The sequence below is a fragment of the Eubalaena glacialis genome, chromosome 8 (assembly GCF_028564815.1).
Source record: "Eubalaena glacialis isolate mEubGla1 chromosome 8, mEubGla1.1.hap2.+ XY, whole genome shotgun sequence".
NCBI classification, from domain to species: domain Eukaryota; kingdom Metazoa; phylum Chordata; class Mammalia; order Artiodactyla; family Balaenidae; genus Eubalaena; species Eubalaena glacialis.
The window spans coordinates 52,767,301-52,794,011 of record NC_083723.1 but is presented as its reverse complement, the minus strand read 5'-3'; the positions used below and the strand labels follow the sequence as shown (position 1 = coordinate 52,794,011).

Genomic DNA, 26,711 nt, shown 5'->3' with positions numbered 1-26,711 from the left:
TCCTCATAGTATATATTGTCTAAACCAATTATTCTTAAATAGGCCATCGTGACATCCTTAATTTAGTTGCTATTTGCCACAAGAGCTTTATTATTAGTAAGAGAAATATTGAGGTTTAATTTTTTTTAATTAAAGCAGATTGGTTTTTTAAAACAATATACTGAATAGATCGGTGGAATTCTTATGGGAGAAACAATCTACCATTTGTTGACCGAGGATGCAACATAACCCTGGGATGGTCAAGCACATGAGCACCACGACCACGCTTCCTGTGTCTCATGACAGAGGGAAAAGCTGAGAGCCACTGGAATGGATCAAGCAGCAATGGGCAAGAGGTTTTCCATGAAAGTTCATGACATATAGAGACAAATCTTAAGTCTTGGCATGTCACACTCAAAAAGAACAAACTTCCTCTTTTACACACTAGGCACTCCAATACTTGCTAAATTTAATTAATTACTACAAGCAGAATCAGACAAGTTTCTCCACCAGACTATGAGCTCCTTAAGTGGTCACCAATCTAGCTCCCTTAGGGAATGGTAGCTGGTACTCTATAATATTTATTGAATTAAAAAGTGGTGAAGTTTTATGGAAGGAAATAAATGTAAGTATACAACTTCATGTAGAGTTTAGAGGAAGTCTAATGGAGAAAAATATCCCCCATGTGTTCAAGCATTATTAAGAACCTACTATGCTCCAGGCACTGGTCTAATTTACAACCACGTATGAAACAGACAATAATCCTTGCCCTTGGGTAGCTTACATACTAGTGGGGAAAGACTGAGCATAAACAAAATAAATAAGTTAATTACCAATTATTTATTAGAAGGTGGAATAGGAATAGGACACAGGAAGGAGGTAAATGTTACAATCTTAAATAGGGTGCCCAGTGCATCTCATCAAGAGAATGGCCTTTGTGCAAAGACTTGAAGTAGGTGAGTGGGTATCTGGAGAAAGAAGTTTTCAGATAAAGAAAACAACAGGTGCAAAGGCCCTGAGGTGGGAGAATGCCCAGCATGATGGACGACCAGCAACAAGGCCACTGGGGCTACAGCAGTGAAAGAGGGTAAGAATGTGGCTTTATTAGATCTGAGGACAAGACCGTCTTCTTTTGTCTATAAAGCAAATTCTTTGCACTGTTAACACACCACTCACATTTATATCTAACGTAAAATATGTCAGAATCTCTGGGCAAATCAAACTGCAGTATGTACAACCTTTGCTGCCTAATAACTAACCTTGATTGTTATTTTACACCTGCTTTGTTCTTTTCCTACTGTAACAGCGAGTTTAATTTTTGAGATCAAAGAACTGTCAGGAGCATAACTGCTCAGGAGAAGTCGTGTTTGCAAGTCTTCGTTAGGATACTGTGTGTCACATTTCATGGGAACTGGCAGATCTGTTCTCTTGCTTTCATTTGTGCTTTCATTTCTTTCTTGAGGTCTTAAAGAAGAGATAAGCCTATTTCTTAGAGCTGTATCCCAAATGATTAGTTTAACTGTGATGCAGCACATAAGATAAGACCAGATACCACCCTTACCAAGGTAACATAGACCTAAACCTGGCAAACAGACAAAGCCCGGCCCTTATGTCACCTCCACTTAAAGTTTTCCTCTCGTCTCCAGCCCAGGGAGGTAGATGTTCCCCCTTTGTGCTTCTAGGTGCTTTTTGTTCTATCATAGTCATTATCATGCTATGTATTTTGCAATGTGTACAGCTTTATAAGACTATATTGTAACACTACAAACATGTTTACCTCCCCAGCTGGACCTACAAGACTGGTATTATGCCTTTATTCATTTCTGACTTCTCAGCTTCTGCAGCCTGAGGGAGGCATTCCTAATATCTGTGTCCCTTTTCTCCTTTAGACCTCCTGGGAAGAGGACACTTCCCTGATGCCTGGCTATGAGTGAGGTCATGTGACTTGCTCTGGCCAATGAGATGAGAGCAAAAGTCCCTTCAGGCAGGTGCATTTAAATGCCCTCGTGAAATTCTCCATTCTTTCTTCACATTTCACAGGCATCGTGGAAGGTGATGACATGGAAATGCATGATGGAAGCAGAGCCACGACATGGAGGACAGCTGCCCTGGCAAGCACCCAGACACAAAATGGTCTTTCTGTGAATAAGAAATAAACTTCTGCTGTGTTAAGCCACAAAGATTTTGGGGTACTTTTGTTACTGCAGCAAAACCTAGGCTATCCTGACAAATCAGATGGTAGGTGCCTTATACAGATTTTTAGAAGGAAGAAAAGATACCAGGAAATGCAAAAGTGAGGATGACTCACTGGACAGCAGTCTGGGATGTAAGGGGTAGGTGCTACGTTATTAAGAAGCTGCCTGCAGAGAAAGAATGATTAACAAAATCATTAATCCACTTTACTTTGTGTTCTGTTTAGCCTTGTACTCCCAAAGCTCATTGCTTAAATGAAGGTGCTACATTTATTACGGTCATTAAGAAATGAAACTGATTTTGAATTTCACAATCTTAGTTCTCACCAGAGGAATACCTTTTTGAACACATCCTCTGACCAGGACAGAAGTCTCTATTTAAAGGAGGTAGTTTTGAAAATGTAATGTTAATCAGAATCAATGTTTGTAAACTCTGCATCCCCCAACGGAGACCAGTTACACAGTGGTTATTCAAGCTCTTGAAGAAGTTCCTCTCGTCTTGGGAAATTAAGGAAGGGAGGGGGAGAGGGTGATATAAGTGCTGTAAGAGCTTAAATCATCTTAAAAAAAAAAATTAAGGGAGGTTGGATAAGGGCTTCCCTGAGAGTCTTAATGATCTTTAACATGAAAAAGTGGGCTTGAATCACCCAAACTTCTAAAAAGAGCATGTAGCATCCCCTTCCATATCAAACAGCCTTCAGCTGGAGCCAGGTAAATGGTAAAAGGATGAAGAAATAGGAGGGCTGTGCAGGGAAACAAGGAGAGCAAACAATAGGATGAGCTGATTCAGAGAAGACGTGCTGGGAAAACGGTCCACGAGAAAAGCCTTAGGGAAGAAAGCTTGGGGGAGGAGGAGGAGAGAAAAACAAGAAGGGTAGAGCCAAAGGAAACCAAACCCAAAATGAAGATGGATACCTCATTCCAAGAGAAGTGAGTAAGGGGATGAGTCCTCAAAACACCAGGAAAGGCTCCCAGAGATTTCTCAGGGCCTAACCAGAGACGGAGATACTAAGAAGAGAAGGGCTCCTTCCCCAGGTAGGGAGATGGGGAGGTCTTCCACTCTAGGAGGTGGAAACAAGGTAGATCAGCAACAACCGTCCTCACCCCAGGGTCTGAGACTGGAAAGGAAGCCTACGATGGGGGCCCAGCCATGCCCCCTCCTCTATGCTGAGCTCCTCTTTGTTCCCTGGACAGGATACAAACTCTCTCAGGATCATCTGCACTAGAACCCCTCTTACTCCCTCTGGTCAGTTTCCACTAACAGGTGATGCTCACACATCACCGATTCAAGGCAGCCTCCATCTAGGAAGGCACCATCCCCTTCCTGGTAGACTTGGGATCCTCTCCTCTGTGGCTTGTCTTCTCTGGGTGCCCAGCCACCAAGTCCTACTGGATAAATGACCAGAAAGGAGGGAAAATTCAGCAAAAACAAAGGGCTCATATGCCTTAAATCTGTGCCACGGTTACACAAGGTGATTCATGATTTGCCTCAACTGTATGAGGTCACACCCCCAACTCCCTCACATAGCCATGTTTTCTGACACATAAATATATGAAAACCCAGAAAGAGGGAAAAAATTCCAGAATTCATTCTTCCTCATAGAGAATTTTTTTTCTTCCTAAAGAATTGTAACAACAGAAAATTTGAGATCAAGGGCCTGTTTTGTCTTTAAACATTTTATTTATTAAGACAAAGTATTACGATAACCTTCACTATCCCCCCCCCCAAAAAAAATCTCTAAAAGCTGTGAAACAGTTTCAACCTGGGCATAACATTTCAATATAAAAGAATTGATAAACACACAGAACTGGTACGAGTTTGTGCTGTGGTCCTGCTTCATGGTGAGGTTACTGTAGATGATGATGTGGCTGAGTGCCAAAACCATGAAAAGCGTTTTTCACCTTATTGACACGCCCATCATTGGAACCCATGGGCAAAGGAACCGAAGGCCTAATTATTCTATTCAACTATCTGTTACTTTGTGAATGTAGTTCTGGCAGGCATTTCAGAACATGTTCAATATACTGTGACAAAATTTAGCCAGATCAAAGTACCACAAAAAGACTTTATAACTCCTGTGTATAGACTAACAATGCTAAGGGTGTCTGAGAAAAGGGCAGGGGCTGGAAAACAAAAATCAAAAAACCTGTCTGGCAATTGTAGAAGAAGAATGCAAATTCTTCATATAAAAGCTTCTCTGATTCTGAACCCTAGCCATCCAAGTTTACGCTCAGGAATGATGCAGGAATGGCACTCGGGTCACATTTTGGCGCAGTTATAGCTTCTCACCAGAAACCTCCCAGGACCTTCTGAGGTTAACCCAGCATCAGTTTAGAGGCCAGGCCCCTTTCCTGCACTCCTCACCTCTACCCCCCACCTAAACTTCAGGGGCTGGGCCAATCACTGCCCAAGCCCACTCCATTCACAAGGTTCTTCTCACCCAAGGCTACACCTTCTATTGTCACTCTTCCCAGCACTGCTCTTCCTTAGGCTCCTATATCAATCAAGGGTCCTCTCAAAAGACAGCCTATCAAAGATGTGTGGGCAAGGTTCCGAGACCCAGCAGGAGAGGCTACAGAACACAGGGGTTAGTAATGACAAGGCTTGAACAGCCATAGGCAGGAGGGACTAGGGGAAGACACAGCTTTACTGGAGGCTGGAGAGAGCCGAAGTGATGGAGGAGAGACTGCCCTGTTGTAGCTAGTAACAGATGGTCACAGTCACTGCCACTACCAAACTGAAAGAGAGAGGGAGCAAAAGGGGCAGACACCCACCCCTGACTCCTCTCCTCCCCTGGCCTTCCACTGACTGAACCCAAACCAAAGCCACATGGCGCGAGCCCTAGTGATGAACATCCAGAGGGCGGACTCCACGGTATAGACCAGAACACAAAAGAGAGTGCAGGGGATGGACAAACAATTAATTCACTCAGCTGCCACGGACCCTTTATGTTTCAAATGCTCATTGCTTTTTGAACTGCCAGTCACTTTGTGGAAACCAATAAGAAGGAGTTTCCAATATTATTAATTCCATCAAGTTCTTATAGTCACAGACTGCCATCTTGGCTTGTCCTTCCATCATGGAGGCGGCAAACAGAAAACCAGGTAGACTCCTAGCCTCAGTAATTTCCTGATGTTGAAGGGGACCAAGCTCTTAAGGCCCTTTAGACCAGTGCGAGTCCATGACCCAGCAGCATTAGCATCACCTGGAACTTGACAGAAATGCAGATTCTTGGGCCCCATCCATGACCTATGAAATCAAAGTCTCTAAGATTGGGGCCCCAGAGTCTGTGTTTTAACAAGCTCTCAGAGATTCTCAGGTATGTGTATGCTACAGTTTGAGAAGTCCTCCTTTAGACCCCATCTTTGACAGCTTTAGGGAGAACAGACCATAGATATCCTATCAGAGACCCTTCCAGCCTAAGGAGCCCTTGACTCTTAACTTCCTCGCTGTGACCTTTAGCAAGATACCAATGTCTGAGCCTCTTACTTAACTGCTATCACCATAACCAATATGACCTATTTCAGCTTTTCAAAGGGCTTTATCCTGAAATCCCTCAGATTTGTCATTTCAGGCAATGATGGTGATGGCAGCAAGGACAACAGCAGTAACTCACACTAAGCCTTCTCAGCACAACCAGTTCTGTCTGAAAAGTGCTGTGCATATTAATTTACTTCCACGCCCACCCTGGGAGGTGGGCACTACCTTTGTTTCACAGCCAGTGAGGTTGTGCCCTATGTAAAAGCTCAGGAACTTGTTCTGTCTATATGTGAAAGGAATACCTACTCCAGAGCGATGAAAACAGTAAAATAAGAAAGTGAAAGCACTTTGCAAAGGTAAAGTCTTATATAAATGACAGCAGAGTGAACAGCCAACTACTGATGAACTGAACGTGCTGAGTTGTTTTAAGCTCTAACTTCATGAGATATGCAAGGTAGATTAGAATATGACTAGGAGGCTTCTTTTTTTTCTTTCTTTTTTTTTTTTTTTTTAAAGAAGTTATGTGCCAAGAAGAGTAGGAAATTTCAGTGTTTCAATGGGTGCTATTTGAAGATTTTTCATAAATTTTAAACAGTAGAGGAAAACAAATATTGGTGCTAATGTAAGGCTAAGAAATAGCTTTCATTGATGACAAGAAATAGCAAAAAACCTCTTATCTAAAAGATAAAACCACCTGGTAAGCTCTCCCCAGACACAAAGGACTGCTGTCACAAGTTCTCTTCTGACACCTCTCCCAGAATTCTGTTTACGGCCAAACAAATGATTTACTCTTCTAGAAACAGATTCATAGGTATGTCCTTTTTATTCTTTTGGTATGACAGATTCTCGATTTAATCAGAATCTTCCTGCTCCTTCAAATGCTCTTTCTACTAAAGCGTTATCTTGCTCCTCTTCAACTCAAGAGATGAGGTGAATATTAAAGACCCATCTTTCCCTCTGTCTAAGATACGCCCCAAAGTGTTCTGGGGGTTGAGTTGGCATCTCAATGGAGAAAGACCACTGCTCTGACCTTGGTTGGGCAGATAAGGGCCAAGAAATGAAAACTGGTCCCCTCTCCCACCATCAATTCCATCATGATAGAATACTGGTATGCCATTTTAGAGACGGAGACTCAAAAACGTTATGTGACTTATTCACACAGTTGTTAAATGACAAACACACAGAAAAATGTCCTCTCTCCTATACCAAAGCCAAATTCTATTTTCATGGATTCAAACAGGCATCATACTTCCCCTAATATCTAAAAGGTAACGTCACACATCTTCTTTTTTGTTTTCCCCTACAAAAGAAGATTTCATACCTATATATAAATTCACAGCACAATATGATGGAGTGAACCATTTGTAGTGTTTGTTCATTATAGTCAACATTTAGAGTGTTACACCAAACAGAAGTGATAAGCCGTTCACTTCCCTCAACAGTAACAGGCGAGAGCAAAACAAATTTACAGTCAGCACCAAAGGCAAAAGTGTTGGGCAATCATAAGTATTTGCATGTACACCTCATAACAGCTGCAGGTAAATGATTTGACAAGGTCAAATTCGACTGAACTGAACAGCAAAACCACCAATGGGGCTAGAGCGTAAGTTGCCAGACAAGTTAGAAAAAAATACAGGAAGACTACCAGCTACATTGCAGAAGCCCTGGTTTTCTGGACTCTTTAACTTTAGAAAGGTATGTTTTGCCTTTATTAGAAATCCTGAATTATGTTTTTTCTACAGATAACACAAATGGTGCAAAATGCAAAGAAAAGCATTTTACGAGGGAGAAGCCAATGCCTCATCAACAAAGCAGGTAAAACATAAAAAAGGTTAACTCAGTCACAAAAGATAAGATCTGCCAACTCCCCACACAATGTACAGTGACTCAAAGGCCAAGTCTAAATCTATTGGCATTTGGGTATACTCATGGTTCTTAGTTTTAAAAAAAAAAAGGAATTTATATGGGAAGTTTAACTTTTAAATTTTACTTAAAAAAAAAATCTGGAGGGAACCAATAATAAACTTTCTATGTATATATAATTTCACCTTCAACATTACTTTAAGGATATTCATGCTTTTTTTAGGAAAAAATTTAAATGTATTTTCCTCTGTCATTTAAGTCATTACGTAACCAATTATCAGTGCTCAGATAAATTGTTAATATACTCTTCATTCAATTTTTCACACTTCACAAATAGGGGTTTTGTTTGTATGCACCATTTTATTTATTTTTTAACAGGAGAAAATCAAACAAAAGTTTAATAACATGTATACATGGGAGAGACCCAGAAGTGAGTGATTTGTACGCACCATTTTAAAGCTGTGATTTACTTTGATATTTCTACAAACTATTCAGCTACATTTAAAAACTAAAACATGGCTTACTATAGTTGTTTTATTCTAAGACACCAAAATTTTAAGGTATACTATCAATTTAATAATAGTTTTACAAGGAAAAAAGTAATATCCCATTAAATGACCACATCAATTTAACACACATCCCTATTTCAAAAGTATTAAAATGAAAAAGAGAGACTGCAATCAAGGAAATACATTCTTGTATTTGGAGAGAGGATACAGCAGAACAGGCAGACCTTGTAACATGGAGCCAGATTTCCTGGGTTCAAATCTTGGCTCCTCTACTTATTAGGTGATCTCAGGCAACCTACCTAGCCTCTCTGTACCTCATTTTCCATGTTAGACAAGAAGAAGACAATGAGAGCAACTGCCACACAAGGCTGTTATGAGGATTCAATCGGTTAATGTTCTTAAAGTACCTCAAACGACCGGGACATGATAAATGTTATATAAGAATCTGTTAAATAATAATAGTTGTCACCACCAACGCCACCACCTCCCAGGGCTCACTGAAGCTTCTGCTACATTTAGAGGTGAGCAATTTCCAGTTCAACAAGCCAATAAAATGCTTTAATTCGGGAAAATATTTACTGAACGAGCACTTCATACTATGCCAGATTTTTAGAGGAAGATAAAAAGTAACATAATTACAGAACCATAGTGCTGCTTCTAGAAGGGCCTTTTAACTAGGGGTGTGTGGCGACCCAGGCTTCAGAACATCCACAAGCCCTCTGAAATGAGATGCAAAATTATGTCTGCCCGTGCATTTTTCTAGGGTGCTATCCCAGATTCCTGAAAAGGCTTGGGTTCGGGGGGGAAAAAAAAAAAGTTAAGAGCCATTTGCTTCAGGTAATCACACATTAAAAGGTAAATATCCCAAAGCTTAACTTTATTAAAAGATACTTGTGTATTCTCAATAACTTGATTCACTTATAAATGGGTTCATTTACTTTGACAGGTATGCACACTTCCCCCTTCATAATCTGAAGTTTCTTAATTATCAAACAAGTCACCTTCAGAAATGTAACTCCTGGGTTACCAGAAACTCATTCTACCTCCTCTGCCAGTCTTCCTGAAAAGGAACCTACTTGCTTTACAGATCTCCAAGTCCATTTGTAATACGGAGCTAGTCAGCTTCCAAACCACGTGAGCAATGGCTTCCAGAATGAGTCATCCCAAACCTTCACGTTTCTTGTACAATGGCAGATATTGCTGGGAGATGACGGACAGCTGCTGCTCAAGCCATCGCCAAATCTTGAGAGTAATTAAAGATCGATCCTGGAAGCCATTACTAAAGACATGGAAAAGAAAATAAGCTGTGTTTTGCACTAAACTTGAAATGTCTGGGGCACCCACTGTTTCAATACACCACGTTATAATTATTGTCAATGTCTTAGACAACATGGTTTTGGGGAAAGGCCACAGATTTTGGAATCAGACGGTCCTGGACTCCATTCTACCTAAACTATTTCCTAGCTGGGTGATCATGGAAGGCTACTTAACCTCTCTGGACTGTAGTTTCCTCACAGGTGAAAATACCTCCTCCCTTTAGGGGACTATTGAAGTTTCAATCTGATAAAAGACATGCCAGAATCCACAGTGGTGTCTGTGGACTTTCCCTTTTCCATACCCATTTATGAATGATACCTCATAATAATAATTAGTCATGGAAAAAAGTCATTGATTTTAACTATTTCAACTTCCCATAAAATCTTATAACCTCTCACAAATTACTCCTAGGTAACATATTCATTACTGGAAAGATCAGTATTCATAACCAGGGTTGTTATGAAATACTGAGGCAAAAAAATGACAAGTACTCCAAGTCATCCCCAATGAATTTTCTCCCACCTTTCCATCTATTTTTAGCTGCACAAGTTACCAATTACTGCCAAGTCAATTTGAGAAACAGTGCAAGTGTGAAACTCAGACTATTTTGTATGGTACCAGTATTTAGACACTATCTAAAATATTCACTATATGTTAGGACATCGCGTTTTTTAAAAACTTGGAAACTGACATTGCATATGAAAGCAAAATTTTTTGTGCCTAGATTTCCATAAATATGTCTATGAAAGTCCACTTGCCTAGAATAAGCATCCAGCTGGGGAAGGAAAAATTTAAGCTCCAATGTGTCCACAACATCCCATACATTGTCTCTCAGAAAAACCTGATCCACAGTGTATCTCATTACAGAGGAAGAAACTGAGGCTTAGAGAGCTCAGAGAATAACATGCAAGGATACATGCAGAGAATAACATGCAAGTGATAGCCCTGTGACTCAAACCCAGTTTCTGAAGCTGTGGCCCAAGCTCTTTTCCTCTGATCTAATTATGTAACCAAAGCCCGTGTGAGGGGGTCGGAGGGGAGAGAAAGAAAGTCAATATGGCATTAACTTGCCCTTGAGGTCCTTTGCTAGAATTACAAGAAATTAAAATAGAATAAATGAATCTGTAGTTTCTTTTCCTTCTTCCCAAATATTTTTAGAGGTGACATTCACGGAGTTTTACTTCACTTATAGCCATGGTCAACATAGTTCTATGATATCAAAGTTCGAGCTGGTAGGAAGTCAATGTTTCTCAAATAAAACCAACATGTGCCCTCATATCTGACCTGACTCACCTTTCTTGAAAGATGCACGCCTCCCTCAATGGCCTTTATCTTCTGACAGGCTACCGTAAGCAGATTAAGAAAAGAAGTAAGCAGGATGAATTCACAAGCTTTTTGGATTGATCAAGGTGGGCCTGGGTGTTTTTGCTTAGGACACACTGAATGCAACTTTTAATCTTAGTAAATATTAGTTACCGTACACCTATAACCACAGTAGTTCCCTTCCCCCCAGCCCTCCACCCCTCTACCCCAATCCCAGTAGGTGGATCACAAGCCTCTTTGTGCTCCAATGAAAGAAAAGTTAACATGTCGCATTATCAACAGCATGAACTGACCACTCCCAGAGTGGAAGGTCATAGGGCCAGGTACTATAAGGCTATGGGCATTCAGAATAAATAGACCCTTTGCCCTCAGTGCATTTGAGGCTGGATTCAAACCTCCCTTCCCCTACCCATTCAGTGATCTTGGGCAAGTTACCTCTGGGTTTCAGTTTCCTCATCTGCAGAATACAAATAATAGCATTGAACACACAAGCTTCTAGTGAGGGTTAAAGTTTACATAAGAACATGCAAGGCACATAATTAAGTGCTATGAAGGGTTAGCCATTGATTTTAATTTAACTACAAGGAAAAAATTACATGCTTTGCCTATAAGAAGTGGGTATAAAATGACTATAAATTGGCCATACTGGTAAAATTTGGAACAGAATGTGCTTCCCAATCAACAAAGTCTTATTTCCAGCAGAGGAGGGTGTTGAGTCACACCTAAAACATTCCAGCTCGGCCACAGGAAATGCGCAGCTCTGTTCTTCTCTGAGAGGGAGTCATGGGGTAGAGATTGTAATAAATGAAAAAGTGAGAACTTCCAGTTTCTCAAGTCTGAAGAGCACTTGTCACGTCATCGGGATCCTGCCTGAGTGAAGGGTGGCTAAAGGGAAGAGGTCAGGGGAGACAAGACTAATGCAAAGGCTGCGCATCACTGGAGGACTTCGGTGAACAGTCAAACTGGCGCAACTGGTGAATCATTCTAGCTGCTGTAAATGAAACAGATTTCAAGGAGATGAAGAAAGTGGTAGAACACTGCAGAAAATATCACAGCAGCCAAAGCCCAAAATAAGCCAGTCCCAGCAGTCTGACAGTATATATAGAAAGAGGGAATGGTAGTTACCAGTTATTTTATTAGAGGGAGCAAATGACAGTCTTAGAAACATCTGATGAGAAGAATTTTAAAAGAAACAAAAACTTAAGATGAAAGGCTTAAAATAAAGGTTAAAAAAAATGCAACCACTAAGAGAGGAAAAAGTTGGGGGAAACAAATGGTTTTCAGTAAAAAGAATCAGTACTCCTTGGAAAATGGCTGATTTGGGGTCTGGAGCAGGAAATGGACAAGATAAGCTTAGAATACCTTGTGTTGGAAAGCAAGAAAGGTATTAGAGACTACTAGGGCCTTGTAAAAAGTATACAGGAGATGGGGGCTTCCCTTGTGGCGCAGTGGTTGAGAATCTGCCTGCCAATGCAGGGAACACGGGTTCGAGTACTGGTCTGGGAAGATCCCACATGCCGCGGAGCAGCTAAGCCCGTGAGCCACAACTACTGAGCCTGCGCATCTGGAGCCTGTGCTCCGCAACAAGAGGCCGCGATAGTGAGAGGCCCGCGCACCGCGATGAAGAGTGGCCGCAACTAGAGAAAGCCCTCGCACAGAAACGAAGACCCAACACAGCCATAAATAAATAAATAAATAGAATTTAAAAAAAAAAAAAAAGAAGAATATTGACTTCAGTGGGTTGAAACAAATACATTAAGATCCACAAGATCTTACTGATACTTGAAAAAGAAAAACTCATTGATTATCATGGGAGGTTGTTAGGGCACTAAATCATAACTCAGAAAATTGATACAAGGAAAAAAACTAAGCTTTTTCCCTGTCTTTCTGACACGATCTGATTTTCAGGAGACCTAAGTAGTTCATGAGGGTAAATTCTTTATAGACAGAATCCCAATTGATAAATGCAAGAGGAATGATAGATTTACATCATCATCATTTTGTAACCTCTAATGAAATGGATCTAGGTTACAATCATCAACGATTGATGCTACAATCATTAGGTGAAAGGTAGAAGGGTAAGCTGACCCTACCTGAACCCACTAATCACTCTTGATATCTCAAAGAGAGAAACATCCAGACATCACATGTCTCGTGATGTGATGCAACACTTTTACACAGTAACACCTACCAAGGATGCTCGCCTTTAAGTCTGAATCTAATCCAGCCTCTACATCTCACTGCCAGATTATAGGAAACATGGAAAATAAAGGTACAAATTAGACAACACCACAAGTAAGAAGTCATCCCAGAAGCGGGACATTCTACCTGACAAATTACCCGCTATCTCCATCAAATCAAAGGCATGAAAAAAGAAGGGGGGGAGGGGTTGTTATAAAATAAAATAGATTTGAAAACCTAACAACCAAATGCAATGTGTAGATCTTGTTTAATTCCTGACTGCAACAAATCATAAGTGAAAAGACATCTTTGAGAAAAATTAAATATGGGAATTACATTAAGGAATTTTGTTAATATTTTTAGGTTTGAGAAAGGCATACAATTTTTATGTTTTTTTCTTTTTTTTTTTTAAGGAAAAAAGCCCTTATCAGAGATATAAACTGAAACACTTATGAATGAGATGACATAATATTTAGGATTTTGCTTTAAAATATACCAGCCCCCATTAAAAAAAAAGTGGGGAAAGGAGAAATAAGTGAAACAAAATTGGCAAAATGTTAATAGCTGCTGAAGGTAGGTAGTAATTATACTATTCTCTCATAATCTCCATAACACAAAGTTTTAAAAAAGAAACAAACAATTAAATGGTTTTGGTGGAAATTCAATCTGTGCCTTATCTTACCACTGACTTTTTTAGGAGGTCCTCCTCGAAAGAAAAATTTAGTCATTCCCCACTTAGCCTAAAGCAGTGCAAAGAGTCTTAATCAGTTTGCATTCTGAATTCAATATGATTAGAAGTGACTGAACCAAGGAACCAGGAGTTCTTGTAGTAACAAATGTCAGCTTAATTTTTACTCATAAGAGACAGCCTACAAGGCGCCTGGGTTGGGCAACACAACCCACAAAGAGCTTATTAGATGACAGTTGATGTCAGACTGTCAAGATCTGTGGGAGCCCAAGACAGCATGAGCAAGAGTCTCACATATTCCTAAATCAGATCTTGGTCAATACAGAAGTTGCAAACTTTCTTACCAACTTGTGTAATGCACAAAGCTACTTTCTTACCAGTAGTAATGAATTTGTGCTAACTTGTCCCTATAATCAGTCAGCTGTAATCTGGAAGTACGGCCCATGAGATACAAAACTAAAGGTCCACAAAAAGATCTAAGCCATGATTTATTTGCACTGGTATCACTGCCCTAACCAAGGGGCTAACCATATGACCCCAGGTGCTTACAAGTCATCCACTGGTTTGGCACATATTTCTCATGTTTTTCTCTTTCCTTCAAACCCTTCTGTTATGGACTGAATGTTTGTGTTCCCCCAAAATTCATATGTTGAAGCCATAAGCCTCAAGATGATAGTGTTTGGAGGGGCTTTGTGAGGTACTTAGGGTTAGACTAGGTCATGAGCGTGGTGTCTCCAAGATGGAATTAGTGGCCTTATAAGAAAAGGGAGAGAGATCAAAGAATTAGAACAAAAAATTCTAAAATTTGTATGGAAACACAAAAGACTCCAAGTAGTCAAAGCAGTCTTAAGAAAGAGAACAAAGTTATAGGTATCACACACACCCTGATTTCAAACTATACTACAAAGTTACAGTCATCAAAACAGTATGGTACTGGCACAAAAACAGACACACACATCAATAAAACAGAATAGAGAGCCCAAAAATAAACCCACGCTTATATGGTCCATTAATCTATGACAAAGGAGGCAAGAATATACCTTTTCAATAAATGGTGCTGGGAAAACTGGAGAGCTACAGCAAAAGAATCAAACTGGACCATTTTCTCACAACATATACAAAAATAAACTCAAAACGGTTGAAGGACTTAAATGTAAGACCTGAAACCATAAAACTCTTAGAAGAAAACATAGGCAGTACACTCTGATATCAGCCTTAGCAATATATATATATATTTTTTTGGATCTGTCTCCTCAGGCAAAGGAAACAAAAGAAAAAATAAACAAATGGGACTATATCAAACTGAAAGGCTTTTTCACCGTGAAAGAAAACAATCAACAAAATGAAAAGGCACCTTACTGAATGGGAGAAGATATGTGAAAACAATATATCCAACAAGGGGTTAATCCAAAATATATAAAGAACTCATAAACTCAACATCAAAAACAAAAACAAAAATAACCCCATTTTAAAAAGGACCTGAAGAGACATTTTTCCAAAGAGGACATGCAGATGGCCAACAGGCACATGAAAAGATGCTCAACATCACTAATCATCAGGGAAACGCAATTCAAAAACCACAATAAGATATCACCTCACATCTGTCAGAATGACTATCATCAAAAAGACAACAAACAACAAGTGTTGGCGAGGATATGAAGAAAAGGGAACTCTCCTGCCCTGTTGGCTAAGGTTATAATTGGCACCGCCAATATGGAAAACAGTATGGAGGTCCCTCAAAAAATTAAGAATAGAACTACCACATGATCCAGCAATTTCACATCTGGGTATTTACCCAAAGTAAACAAAAGCATTAATTGGAAAAGGTATATGTGCCCCTACGTTCACTGCCGCATTATTTACAATAGCCAAGATACGAAACAAGCTAAGTGTCCACTGATAGATGAATGGATAAAGAAGATGGCGCATATACATATAATGAAAGATTACCCAGCCATTAAAAAAATGAAATTTTGCCATTTGTGACAACATGGATGGATCTAGAGGGTATTCTGCGAAGTGAAATAAGTTAGAGAAAGACATATACTGTATGAGCTCATATGTGGAATCTAAAAAACAAACAAAACGAAAATAGGCTCAAAGATACAGAGAATAAACAGGTGGTCATGGGTGGTGGGGGGCGGCAAAATAGGTGAACAAGATGAAGAGGTACAAATCTCCAGTTACAAAATACATAAGCCATGGGGATGTCATATACAGCATAAGGAATATGGTCGATAATATTGCAATAACTTTGTACGGAGACAGATGGTAACTAGACTTGTGGTGATCATTTTGTTATGTACGCAAACGTCAAATCACTATGTAATACACCTGAAACCAACATAATATTGTATGTCAACTATATTTCAATTTAAAAAACAAAAAAGAAAAGGGAAAGAGAGAGAGATCTCTCTCCCTCCATGTGCACCAAGGAATGGTCATGTCAGGACACAGCAAGAAGGTGGCTGTCTACAGGCCAGGAAGAGAGTTCTCACCAGAAACCAAATCCGCTGGCACCTTGATCTTGGACTTCTCAGCCTCCAAAACTGTGAGAAAGTAAGTTTCTGTTGTTTAAGCCACCCAGCCTATGGTATTTTGTTATAGCAGCCTGAACAAACTAATATGGGTATATATTTCACTTATTTTTCTCTTTCTTTCAAACCCTTTCCAACTCCTTTGATGGGAAGGTTCCAAAAACACAAAGGTGGTTCCAGAGCCAAAGGAGGGGAAAATAGTTGAAAATTACGGGCTTCCAATGTTGGAAAATTTGACAATCTTCCTCCAATAAAAAAACTGGCCATGCACTTATGAAATGTGTTTGGAATGTCCCAAAGAGAAGTCATACAGTATTAGAACTAAAGAAGGGCCAATAAAGTATACACTATTTGAAGTAACCGCATTCAGAATAATTAAGTAAATATGTGTATAGGCAAGGTCCACCACAACATCATCCCAGGCAAGGGAAACACAAGCCACTATGCAGATGAACACTCCAGATCTATTTATAAAGAAACCCTCAGCAATTCTGCTCACAGATTGCCTGGCTGCCCTCACATCTTCAGTATTCTGTGCAGTGAAAAAGTAACTGTCAAGGATAATAGGAACATGATTTGACCTACTTTTCCCTAGACGCCTGCAAGGTCTATAACTCTGGTTCTTGTGTTTATTTAGTTATCACATCTTTGGGACACATTTCCTTGCTTTCTTTGCAGGCAATCCTGTACGCCACAGGTTAAGGTCATTTGTGGGTAATTCCTAAACTCCCCTGGTCATGGACTTAAAGATGTCCTATTACACTCAGCTAATCCTCAAAACATCCTTCTGAGGTAGATCATGTACAGTCATCCCTACGCGGGAAGAAAAATTCTTAGGAAAGGAGGAACACAGCCTAGAAAGGCCGAAGACCTCCATCAATTCAGACCCTTCCCTGACCAAAGGAAGCCATACCAACCCCAGTGTTTCCCCCTAACTCTCAAGTTTCCACAAACCTATCTTGCAAGAGCTGAAAATCCCCCAGTAAGATCTTTTAAGACAGACAACCAAGACTTCTTTTTTAACTTACAGTCCAAAAAATCTACACTGTGGTAGCTTCTCGGTCAAGTCTCCTTAAGGATGGCAAATTTTTAAAAGCTCAGTAAAACCCACCAAAAGGTGCCCAAGGCCCCGGTGAGCAGGGACACCTGACAAGTCAGCCCCGTGGCCAGAGGCCCCGGCAGGGCCTGCTGGGTGACTTATGAAAGACCCCAGGCCGCCCCACTTCTCTTAACCGCAAAACACGTCTGACCTGCTCGGGCCATTAGATGCCCTTAGAACCCAATGAGACACCGTCCTCCACCAGGAAATCCTATCGAACACACCAGCAGGAAGTCAATATTTAAGATTCTGGGGGTGTCGCCGAGTACTAAGTGCTGGCGACTCGGGAACCCGGGAGCTAAAGCTCGCCCCGGAGCTTCCAACTCCGGGGTCTCCCCCTCGTCCGTAGCGTCGGCCAGAGCCAGTGACGATGCCCAAAGCTTGCAACGGGGCGTCCAACACCAGCGCACACATCTCATGCTCCCTGCAAACGGAGATCCCACTCGTGGGGCCTGAGGCTCGCTGTCGGGAAAGGGCTGGCCGACTGTTAGGCATCGCACACCTGCAGCTCCCCCTCTGGGGACAGGCAAACGGCCCTTCTTCCGGCGATGCTCACGGTCCCGCAGCCTGAATCCAGGTGCGCTTGGGTTAAGTCAGGTGCATCTGGGGGAAGGGCAAACCGTCGCTCCCCTGGGGGAACCCCACGACCCCGCCGTCCCGGGCCAATCTTCTGCCCAGTCCCTCACAAGGGGGCCCCTCCCGGAACCTCCCCAACTTCCAGACGCCCCCCTCGGTCGCCCGCGAGGGTGGGCGCGGGCTCCACGTGCGCGCCGCCCACGCCCATCCCGGCCGGCAGGACCCGGCCACTCACCCGGCCCCCGGCGGCGCTGCGCTTCCTCCGCAGAGTGAGGCCGCTCCGCAGCAGCGCCGGCAGGTCCCGCAGCCGCGGCCGCGGCGGCACCTGCAGCGGCTCGCGCTCCGGCTCGCGGGCGCTGGGGCTGCGGCGAAAGGCGCCGTCCGCCGCCGCCACCGCCGCCGCGGCGGCCAGGGCCGGACTCTCGCACGGCGGCTGCATCTTGACGGAGCCCACGGCCATCCTCATGCCCTGAAGGCGGCTGCGGCTGCGGCTGAGGCTGCGGCGCCGGCGGCTCCTCTTCACCACGCTCGCCTCCGCGCGCCGTCCACGGCTTCGCCAGGCAGTGAGAGGGCGCGACTGCGGCTCGGGCGCGGGGCGCGCAGCCAGCCGCTGCCCATTGGCGCGCGCCGCGGCCCCCGCCAGGCTCTGCCCCGCGCACCTCCCCCTCCCCGCCCAGGTGCGCCCGGCCCGGCCCCGCCCCGCCCCGCCCTCTCCGGCGGCACACCGCCAGCGGACCTGGACCCCGGCAGCCCCTCCCCGGACCTTGGGCACCGTCTCTTCCACAGGTGCGGGATCCCCAGAATCCAGCACCAAACCCACTCTACTGCCCGGCCCATCCCCCAACTCCCTTTAGTCTGAAAAGTCCCGCTTCACTCCCTTTTCCTCTCTGCCAGCGTTGACTTGAACTTCGACCAAGCGAGCTGGGAAGTCTGGAACACACCAACCCCACCCCGTGTGCGCAATGGTTTTTTTCCCCGTCCCCACCACAGCCTGGCTCAAAATCGTAATCGCTATTCCCAAAAATGGTTTTTGCCAGAGAACTTCAAAATAGGCTCTGTATTCTGCTACAAGTCAAACACCAGTGAGGTAGAATTGCCCCCCCCCCCCCGCTGTCCCCTCTTTGGCACATTCATCATTAAAGGCTAAGAGGAGAAGACTTTTGTTCGTTATGCTAGGTGTTTAGCAAAATAGGTTCAAGTCTGGTGACCTGGAGGTGAATCTCTGCTAACAAGTTGGAACCTGACCTTCCCTGAAAGCCTGATGCATATGATGAATGTGCTTGGTAAAGCGTAAAGGCCTACTGTGGCGTGAATCATTGTTTACACCATTCCAGGAGGTAGGAATAGTGGAGCCCTGGGAGTGAAACTATTCCAGCAGGGCCTTAATGTCCAGATAGCTGTGAAACTTCACCTCCCAAATCAATCTCTCTTCAACAAGGGCCAGCCAGGGCTTTTACTCCTTATCAGTAGGACACTGGGGTCCCTATCTTTGCCTAAGACTTGTAAGAATGGAGTAAGCTTATTCACATTAAAAAAAATAAAATTGACAAATGAGGATTACAGGAGATTGGGGCCCTTGGTTGGTTTACCACTGTACCCTCAGTCCTCACAAGGTAGACGCTTGACAAATATATACGGAAATATGGCCACATAAGGAAAAAAGAAGAATGACCTGTGACCTCTGCCTTCAAGGAACTTAAAACTTGGCCCAGGACTAGATACACATATCAAATAACAAAGATATTGCCTTGTACTCTTGGGAATTGCCAAGTGAGTGTGAATAATGGGCATTGAGGGCCACAGGAGGGAGGAAATCCTTCTGGTCTGGGACAGGCAAAAGTCAGTGAAGGGAGCTTGAGCTGTGCCTTCAAGCTGAGTCCAGAAGATTCAACCAGGCAGAAAGAAGGGTGCTGGTCCTTTGAGTAAGAAGGAAAAATATGAGAAAAACACCAAGGTGGTAGGACACAGAACATATTGGGCACTGAATGTGTCATACTGGTGGGAGAGAGGGATCACGTGATAGAGAAGAAGGAGAAAATATCAGAATGGATGCTGGTGACACACTGGAGAAGGCCTTAAATCCTGTCACCTAAAGCTGTGTGTGTTTACTGCAAAGGGCCCTACAATAAACTCTATCATCCATTACAATTTCCAAATACCTATCACATATACTGAAGGCTGAAATCCTACTTGTATGTACCATATGAGTGTACCAGCTTATATAATGTTGAAATACTTCTGCTTCCACTGGTAGTTCGGCATTGCCTTGAGCCCCTATGTGATACTCCATACTCCCAACTCCCTCCTGAAACACCAACTAAAGGTCCACTAGACCTTTAGTCCTGGTCCAGTAGAGGCCCTCCAGGACACTTGTGGTCAATAATCACTCTGATTAGGGGATGCTTGTGCCATATCACCCCTGATAATACCCTTTGAATCACACCATGAACCTCCTCTGCTCTAAAATAGAACACATGTGTTCTGACTCCTAGTCCAGATCCTTGGTCTTCACACTCTTTCACAGAGCTTCTCAGTGCAAGACCAGGGAGTTTGGACTTTATCCCATAGAGTCTATGGCATTGACCAAAGGTCTAAAACTCAATATGGAAAGTTGGCTTGGGGTAAGCTGCTAAATGACAATTACCATATAGCCATGGTATAAGACAGGCAGTAGGGAATAGCAGGAATGTGTAAGCAGAAGAGCCATGCCACTATTTAGCTCAAATCAAGCAATACCCCACCCCAGGACCTTTGTACTTGCTGTACCCTCTGCCTGGAATACTCTTCCTCTGAAATGCTGTCCAGTAGAACTTTCTGCAATGGTGGAAATGTTCTATATCTGCTTTGTAGCCACTACTCACATGTGGCTTTTGAGCACCTGAAATGTGACTAGTGTGCCTGAAAAACTGAATTTTTAATTTTATTTAATTTTAATTAATATAAATTGAGATAGCCACTTATGGCTCTGGGCTACTCTATTAGAAAGCATAGTTCTAGAATTCAGTGTTACCCTTCCTCTACTCATTAAGTTTTTTTTAACTGAAATGTCTCCATTTCAGTGAGGCCATCCATGACCATGTGATTTTAAATTGTAGCCCTTCCCATCTGACCCTTTCCTGCTCTCTTTCCTAGCCCTCCAATGTTGCCATCCAACATTCTATCTATTTTACTTATCCATTTTCTCTGTTGTCTGCCACCCCACAACAAGAATATAAGAAGTCCCACAAGGGCTTGAAAGTCTTTTTCCTTTTGTTCCGTATCTAGAACATATTAGTTGAAGAACTGAATTTTACCACATATGAGGACCCAGTTTTTCAAAAGGAGCTTAATCTGGATTTTTACATAAACTCTCCTGATTTTGCAATGTTGGAAGTTAAAAAAAAAAGCAAATCCTATGTATGCCAACATTGCACAGGTCAAACAAAACCACTGGAGTATCAGAGCTGATTTTTACTTAGGAGAATGACATCATCAAGGTTAAAGTTTATGGAAATACCTATGCTAAGAAAACACAAGTTTTATTGGCTATTTGCAGTGAGGGGAAATGGGAGACCAGGAAGATAACTCTGACTTTCACCTAGCTACAAAGGGATGAGGGTTTGAATGAGCGGGGTCAGTGGAAAGAGAGAGAGGTTAGATGTCAGAGATTATAAAAGAAAGCTCCTCAGGGCTTGGACACATGTTAGGAGGAGTAGAAAAGTACTTCAGGTGGTGATACAGATTGTATTTTACAAAGATGACCAACACAGTGTCTCCTATCCCTACGATCTTCTGCAATACAATCTTGTCACTCCCCCATGAAGAAAACAGGATTTATTCCTCCATCTCCTTGAACCTGGGCTGGCCCTCTGACTACTTTGGCCAGTAGAATCCAGCAGAGGTAACAGTGCCTGTTCTGTAAGTAGCCCCTAATTGACCTGGTAGCTTTCACTTCCTACTCTCTTGGGACCCTCCCACTCAGAGCCCAGCTTCCTGTGAGAAGCCCAAGCCATCTGGAGAGTCTAGAGAGAAGTGCTCTGGCAACTGAGCTCCCATCCAACAACCAGCATCATTTGCCAGCCATTTGGAAGCCATTTGGAACCTCCAGTCTAGCCAAGCCTTCACGTGACCCCTGTACTAGCTAACATCTGACTGCAACCACGGGAAGCCAAAGCAAGAACTCCGCAGCTGAGCCCAATCAACCCACCGAACTATGAGAGTTAGCAACAAATTGTTTTAAGCCACTCAGTTTAGAGGTATTTGTTACACAACAATAGATGAGCAAACCATATGGTTCAGAAAAGTGTGAAGAACATACCCCCTTATGAATTCAAAGAAAAGGAAATTTATACTTATATTTGTATGTGTGTGAAGAAACGTGAAGTTTTTTGCAAGTGGTCAGACTTGGCTACATGAGAAAGGAAAGAAGGGAGATGTTTTTCAAGCATAATTTTTATTTTATTGTTTTTTTTAAAATATTACCTATCCAAAAAAATTAAATTAAAAAAAATGGCTCTGGATTTAGAGAAGTCAGGAAGTAGGGGGAGCTGGTTTTGAGGATTTTCGTTTTACACAGCAGTTAAACTAACTAAACTAGGAGGCACCCCAGTGAAAATCTGACCAGCAAGAGCAGAGGGTGAGCTGGAGCTCAAGAGAAAGGACTGGAGAGATAACTATGCTGGGGTCCGAATATCTGATAGTAAAGGGTGGAACTGGGCTGCAGTGCTCAGAGGACAGAAGGGAGGAGAGACGCTCAGCCCCTTGCTGCGCTGAGCCCTTGGAGAACACACAGCATGTGTCTTTCCATTTCTAGTTGTATGAAATTTGAAGCAGTGACTCACCTTGCTTTTCCCCCTTTAATTTTTGTGGTCCCATGTGATTATCAAGAACGCCAAGGAGAGACTTCCCTGGTGGCGCAGTGGTTAAGAATCCGCCTACTAATGCAGGGGACACGGGTTCAAGCCCTGGTCTGGGAAGATCCCACATGCCGCGGAGCAACTAAGCCCGTGCACCACAACTACTGAGCCTGCGCTCTAGAGCCCACGAGCCACAACTACTGAGCCCACGTGCCACAACTACTGAAGCCCGTGCGCTTAAAGCCTGTGCTCTGCAACAAGAGAAGCCACCGCAATGAGAAGCCTGCGCACCGCAACGAAGAGTATCCCCCGCTCGCCGCAACTAGAGAAAGCCCGAGCGCAGCAACGAAGACCCAACACAACCAATAAATAAATAAAAAAAAAAAAAAAAAAAAAAGAACGCCAAGGAAAGCATCTATTAGCTGGGTTTTCCCTTGTGTTTTTCCCCTGCCTGTGTACCTACATATCTCCCGATATATGTACACAATGTATGTCATGCTAAAGAGTCTCCTAACACCGTAGCTATCAGGACTTTGGTGAGTCCTCCTTGGTGTTCAACCCTTCCCAACATCTCTTGTTTTAATTTTCCCTCTATTTAAGATGTTTTGCATTGCTTTACCAGCTCTCTGAAATGGAAAACCTAAATACAATTTCGCCTCTCTATTCAAGCCTGCCAACACTTTAACATGTAATGATCAAAATGGATTGAATCAGACCTTCCCAAGGACTAAGGGTGAGCAGTGGGAGATCAGAGGCAGAGTTTGCACTAGAAACCCAATACAGTGCACACCGCCTCTGCTGAGAATGCCACATATAACTGTGTACTCGATACTAACATTATTTTTATGTTTTCTTATGGAATGAATATGCAGTCAAAAGAAATGTAGCAAAATAATGAAACATGTTTCAAACCTAAAAATGTTAAGCCTTACTCATTTTATTTTAGTGTTCAAGCATCATAAATAGAACTATCTGCCATCAGATGGTTCATGACAAACCTGTGATACTGTGCTATTATTTGTGTAGTGCATCACGCACTCTGTGTCATGCAAATATTCCCCTCGGGGATGGTACATTTTTTCTTACACTATTAGCATTGGTGGCTCCAGCCAGAGACTGGCTGATAAGGGTGGATGCTCTTCCTTATAAGTTTGTCCTCTATTTCTTACACTCATAATCTTGAAACAAAATCCTTCTATTCATGCCTTTTTATATGCCATTTACTGTTATCATCCTGGAAATTTCTTTTTTTAAGTCAGGTGTGCAAGTTTACCAGGCCCTTGGGTATTTAGGACACTGGTGCAAAAAAATACCCAAGAAGACAGGGCAAGAAGGCAATAAGAAAAATAACTTGACCAACAGACAGCAAGAAAGCCAAGCCAGTCTTGTCCCATCCTCCCCGCTCTGCTTATGGAAATCTACTCATCCTTTCACAGATCAAACAATATCTCCTCCCAGAAGCCTTCTCTGCTCTGCCCATTGGGATTAATCCTTCCTCAGGTAAACTCCAGAGTATACCTACAACTATGAATCTACTTTCACAGCCTCTCTTATCACAGTTAGTCTTGTATTTGAATTAAATGTTTGCATGTAAGACCTAGATGAGGTTATAAAACCCTGGAGGGCAGAGATAATTCATTTTTGTATTCCCCTAGTGTCTATTGCACTGCCTAGCACATTGTAGATGCTAAGTTAAAAAATGCCTGCATGAATGAATGCTGGATGAACAAATGAATGAACGAAGCTGTGATTAGCCAAACACTGTCATCCTAGGTTGAGGAAAGCAAGCCAGAGGTCTTAGCAGATGCAGAGTCTCAAAGGTCACAGGAAAATACATTATCCCAAGGGTGATGGGAGGCTATAAATGGACTCCAGATGGTGGCATGTTCAGATCAGCAGGGAAGGAAGATGATTTTAGCATCAGTATGTAGAGTGCTTTAAAATAGGGAGACGTTGAAAGCTGGGCAGCCAGCAAAGCAGGTCATAGAATCCCAGGCATGAAGTATTAACATGGTAATCTATAAAATCGGGTTAATGGAAACTTCTGTGTTTTCCTTATAATACTTGCATCCATGCATTCTGTGAAGAGTTTCTGTGCTAATTAAATGAGATGACGTTTGTAAAGCTGATTGCAAACTTTAAAGCACTGCACCTAGAGCACTGCCTTCCCGTAGGGGTGAAAGGGAAGGGAGAGATGAAATGATGCCTTGGAGAAAGCAGAGCCTGGACCAGGATGGCAGAAGGGAGTGGGAAAGCAAACAGGGTGTCAAAGGTCATGCCCAACCAGAAGACAGAGACCTTTGACAGTATGTTTCTTCCTGTTTGTGAATGTGAAGCATCTGTAGCATTGACGCACAAGCTAAGTACAGAGTAAGCCGTGAGAAGATCTGCCTTAGAGCATTCTGGCAACATTGTATGAGTTCAAATTGGTATTCGAAGATCTTGGTGAGAAGATATAGATGTGGGGCTAGAGAACACTCAGAGCAGGAATGTCTCCTAAGTTCTTAAATATAAAGAAGCTCTTTAGCTTAAAGAAGATGACATCACTCAAGGGACAACAAGGTCATTGTTTTAATATACCTTGAATATACAGAAGAGAAATTGGACTCATTCTATACAGAGTTAAGACTGAAGATGGAAACCACAGAGTAAAATTTCTTCTCAACATAATAAAGGCTTTTCTATCCACTTAAAGTCCATTTTGAAACTAAAATAGTCCTTCCCCTTGCAAAATGGGGGGCTTACACCAGACTTCATGGAATTTCGTTTTATCAGACTCATGATTGGAGTCAGTGACCTGTAAGTTTCCATCCAACCCAAACATTCACTTTTTTCACTGGCCCTAGTGAATACTGAAGTGGTTACATAAGGCAGCAATTCTCAAAGTGTGGTCTGGGGACCTCTGGGGATCCTCAAGACCCTTGCAGGGGTTCCATACAGTAGAAACTACTTTCTTAATAATGCTAAAATGTTATTTGTCTTTTTTGTTCTCATTTTCTCATGAGGATACATTGGTGTTTTCCAGAGGCTACGGACATGTGATATTGCAACAAACGGAATGCAGGAACAGATAAGACACTCCAGCAGCTCCTTCTAAGCCAAACATCAAGGAAATTAACAAAAATATAAACAATGTCATTCTTTTCACTAACTTTGTTTTGTTTTGGAGAAGTTATTTTTCATAAAACATATTTCTATTAACATATAATCAGTTTATTATTAAATGAATTAATAAATATTTTAAAATTTTTGCTCTTTTCAATTTTAATATAGTAAGTATCCATAGACATGACCCACAGAAAACAAAGGTCAATAATTTAAAAGTGTAAAGGGGTCCCAAGACCAAGGAACTTGAGAACTGTTATTATAGGGCATGGTTAGAAAAAAATTTATCTCTGATAGTAAGAAAGGAGGGAGATGTGAACAGGCTAAAAAAGCTTTCTGCCTTGCCCACTTCCCAGCTACCTTTGCTGAAGCAATACCACTTTCATCCTGACACAGAACTAGTGATTTCCATAAAGGTGGCTACTAGAGGGACCTGGGTGGTGGAATGGGGAGACCCGTGCTTTGCAACCAGATGGGCCTGAGTTTAAACCCAGATTTTTCCACCTTCTAGTTACATGGCCTTAAATTACTTGGCTTCTCTGAGCCTCCATGATCTGTTCTGTGTAATACTAATACTACCAGGTTGCTGAGAAGATTAGACAGGATCTACATGCAGAATCTAACCCAATGAGGTACCTCTTAAATCACAGCTCTCTATGTGGCTGGAGCTGCTGTTGATCAATCCCAGGTGAGGCCCAAGGAAGCCGCATGACCTGGTGAACAAACAGTGGTCTAGATACGATCTTCACCAACTTTTCCCACATAATCCCCTCTCTAGGCAAACCCCAAATCTTTACGCAGGTTATTCCTGAAGCACCTTCTTTACTGCCAACACCCGAAACATGACTTCTTCATCCTTTCTACTCTGAATACAGCTATGGGGGAATAAAACAAACACTGAAAGTGCAATCAGAAAACCTAGGTCATGTCCCACATTTCTTGATTTATTAGCTCTGCGACCTTCACCAAGCACTTCACCTCTTTGAGCCTGTTTCCTCACCTATAAAACAGGGGATAATAAAACCT

General features: G+C 42.4%; 1 protein-coding gene across 1 annotated transcript in view; it reads right to left on the bottom strand.

Moving 5' to 3' along the window:
* Positions 1–18,334, bottom strand: part of RAPGEF5 (Rap guanine nucleotide exchange factor 5) — a 218,158-nt gene extending 199,824 nt beyond the window's left edge. Inside the window, exon 1 of the mRNA XM_061198504.1 lies at positions 17,981–18,334. Within this exon, the coding sequence (XP_061054487.1) occupies positions 17,981–18,211 (231 nt within the window). The 5' untranslated portion in view covers positions 18,212–18,334. The remainder of the gene's footprint in view (positions 1–17,980) is intronic.
* Positions 18,335–26,711: the final 8,377 nt, after the last annotated feature.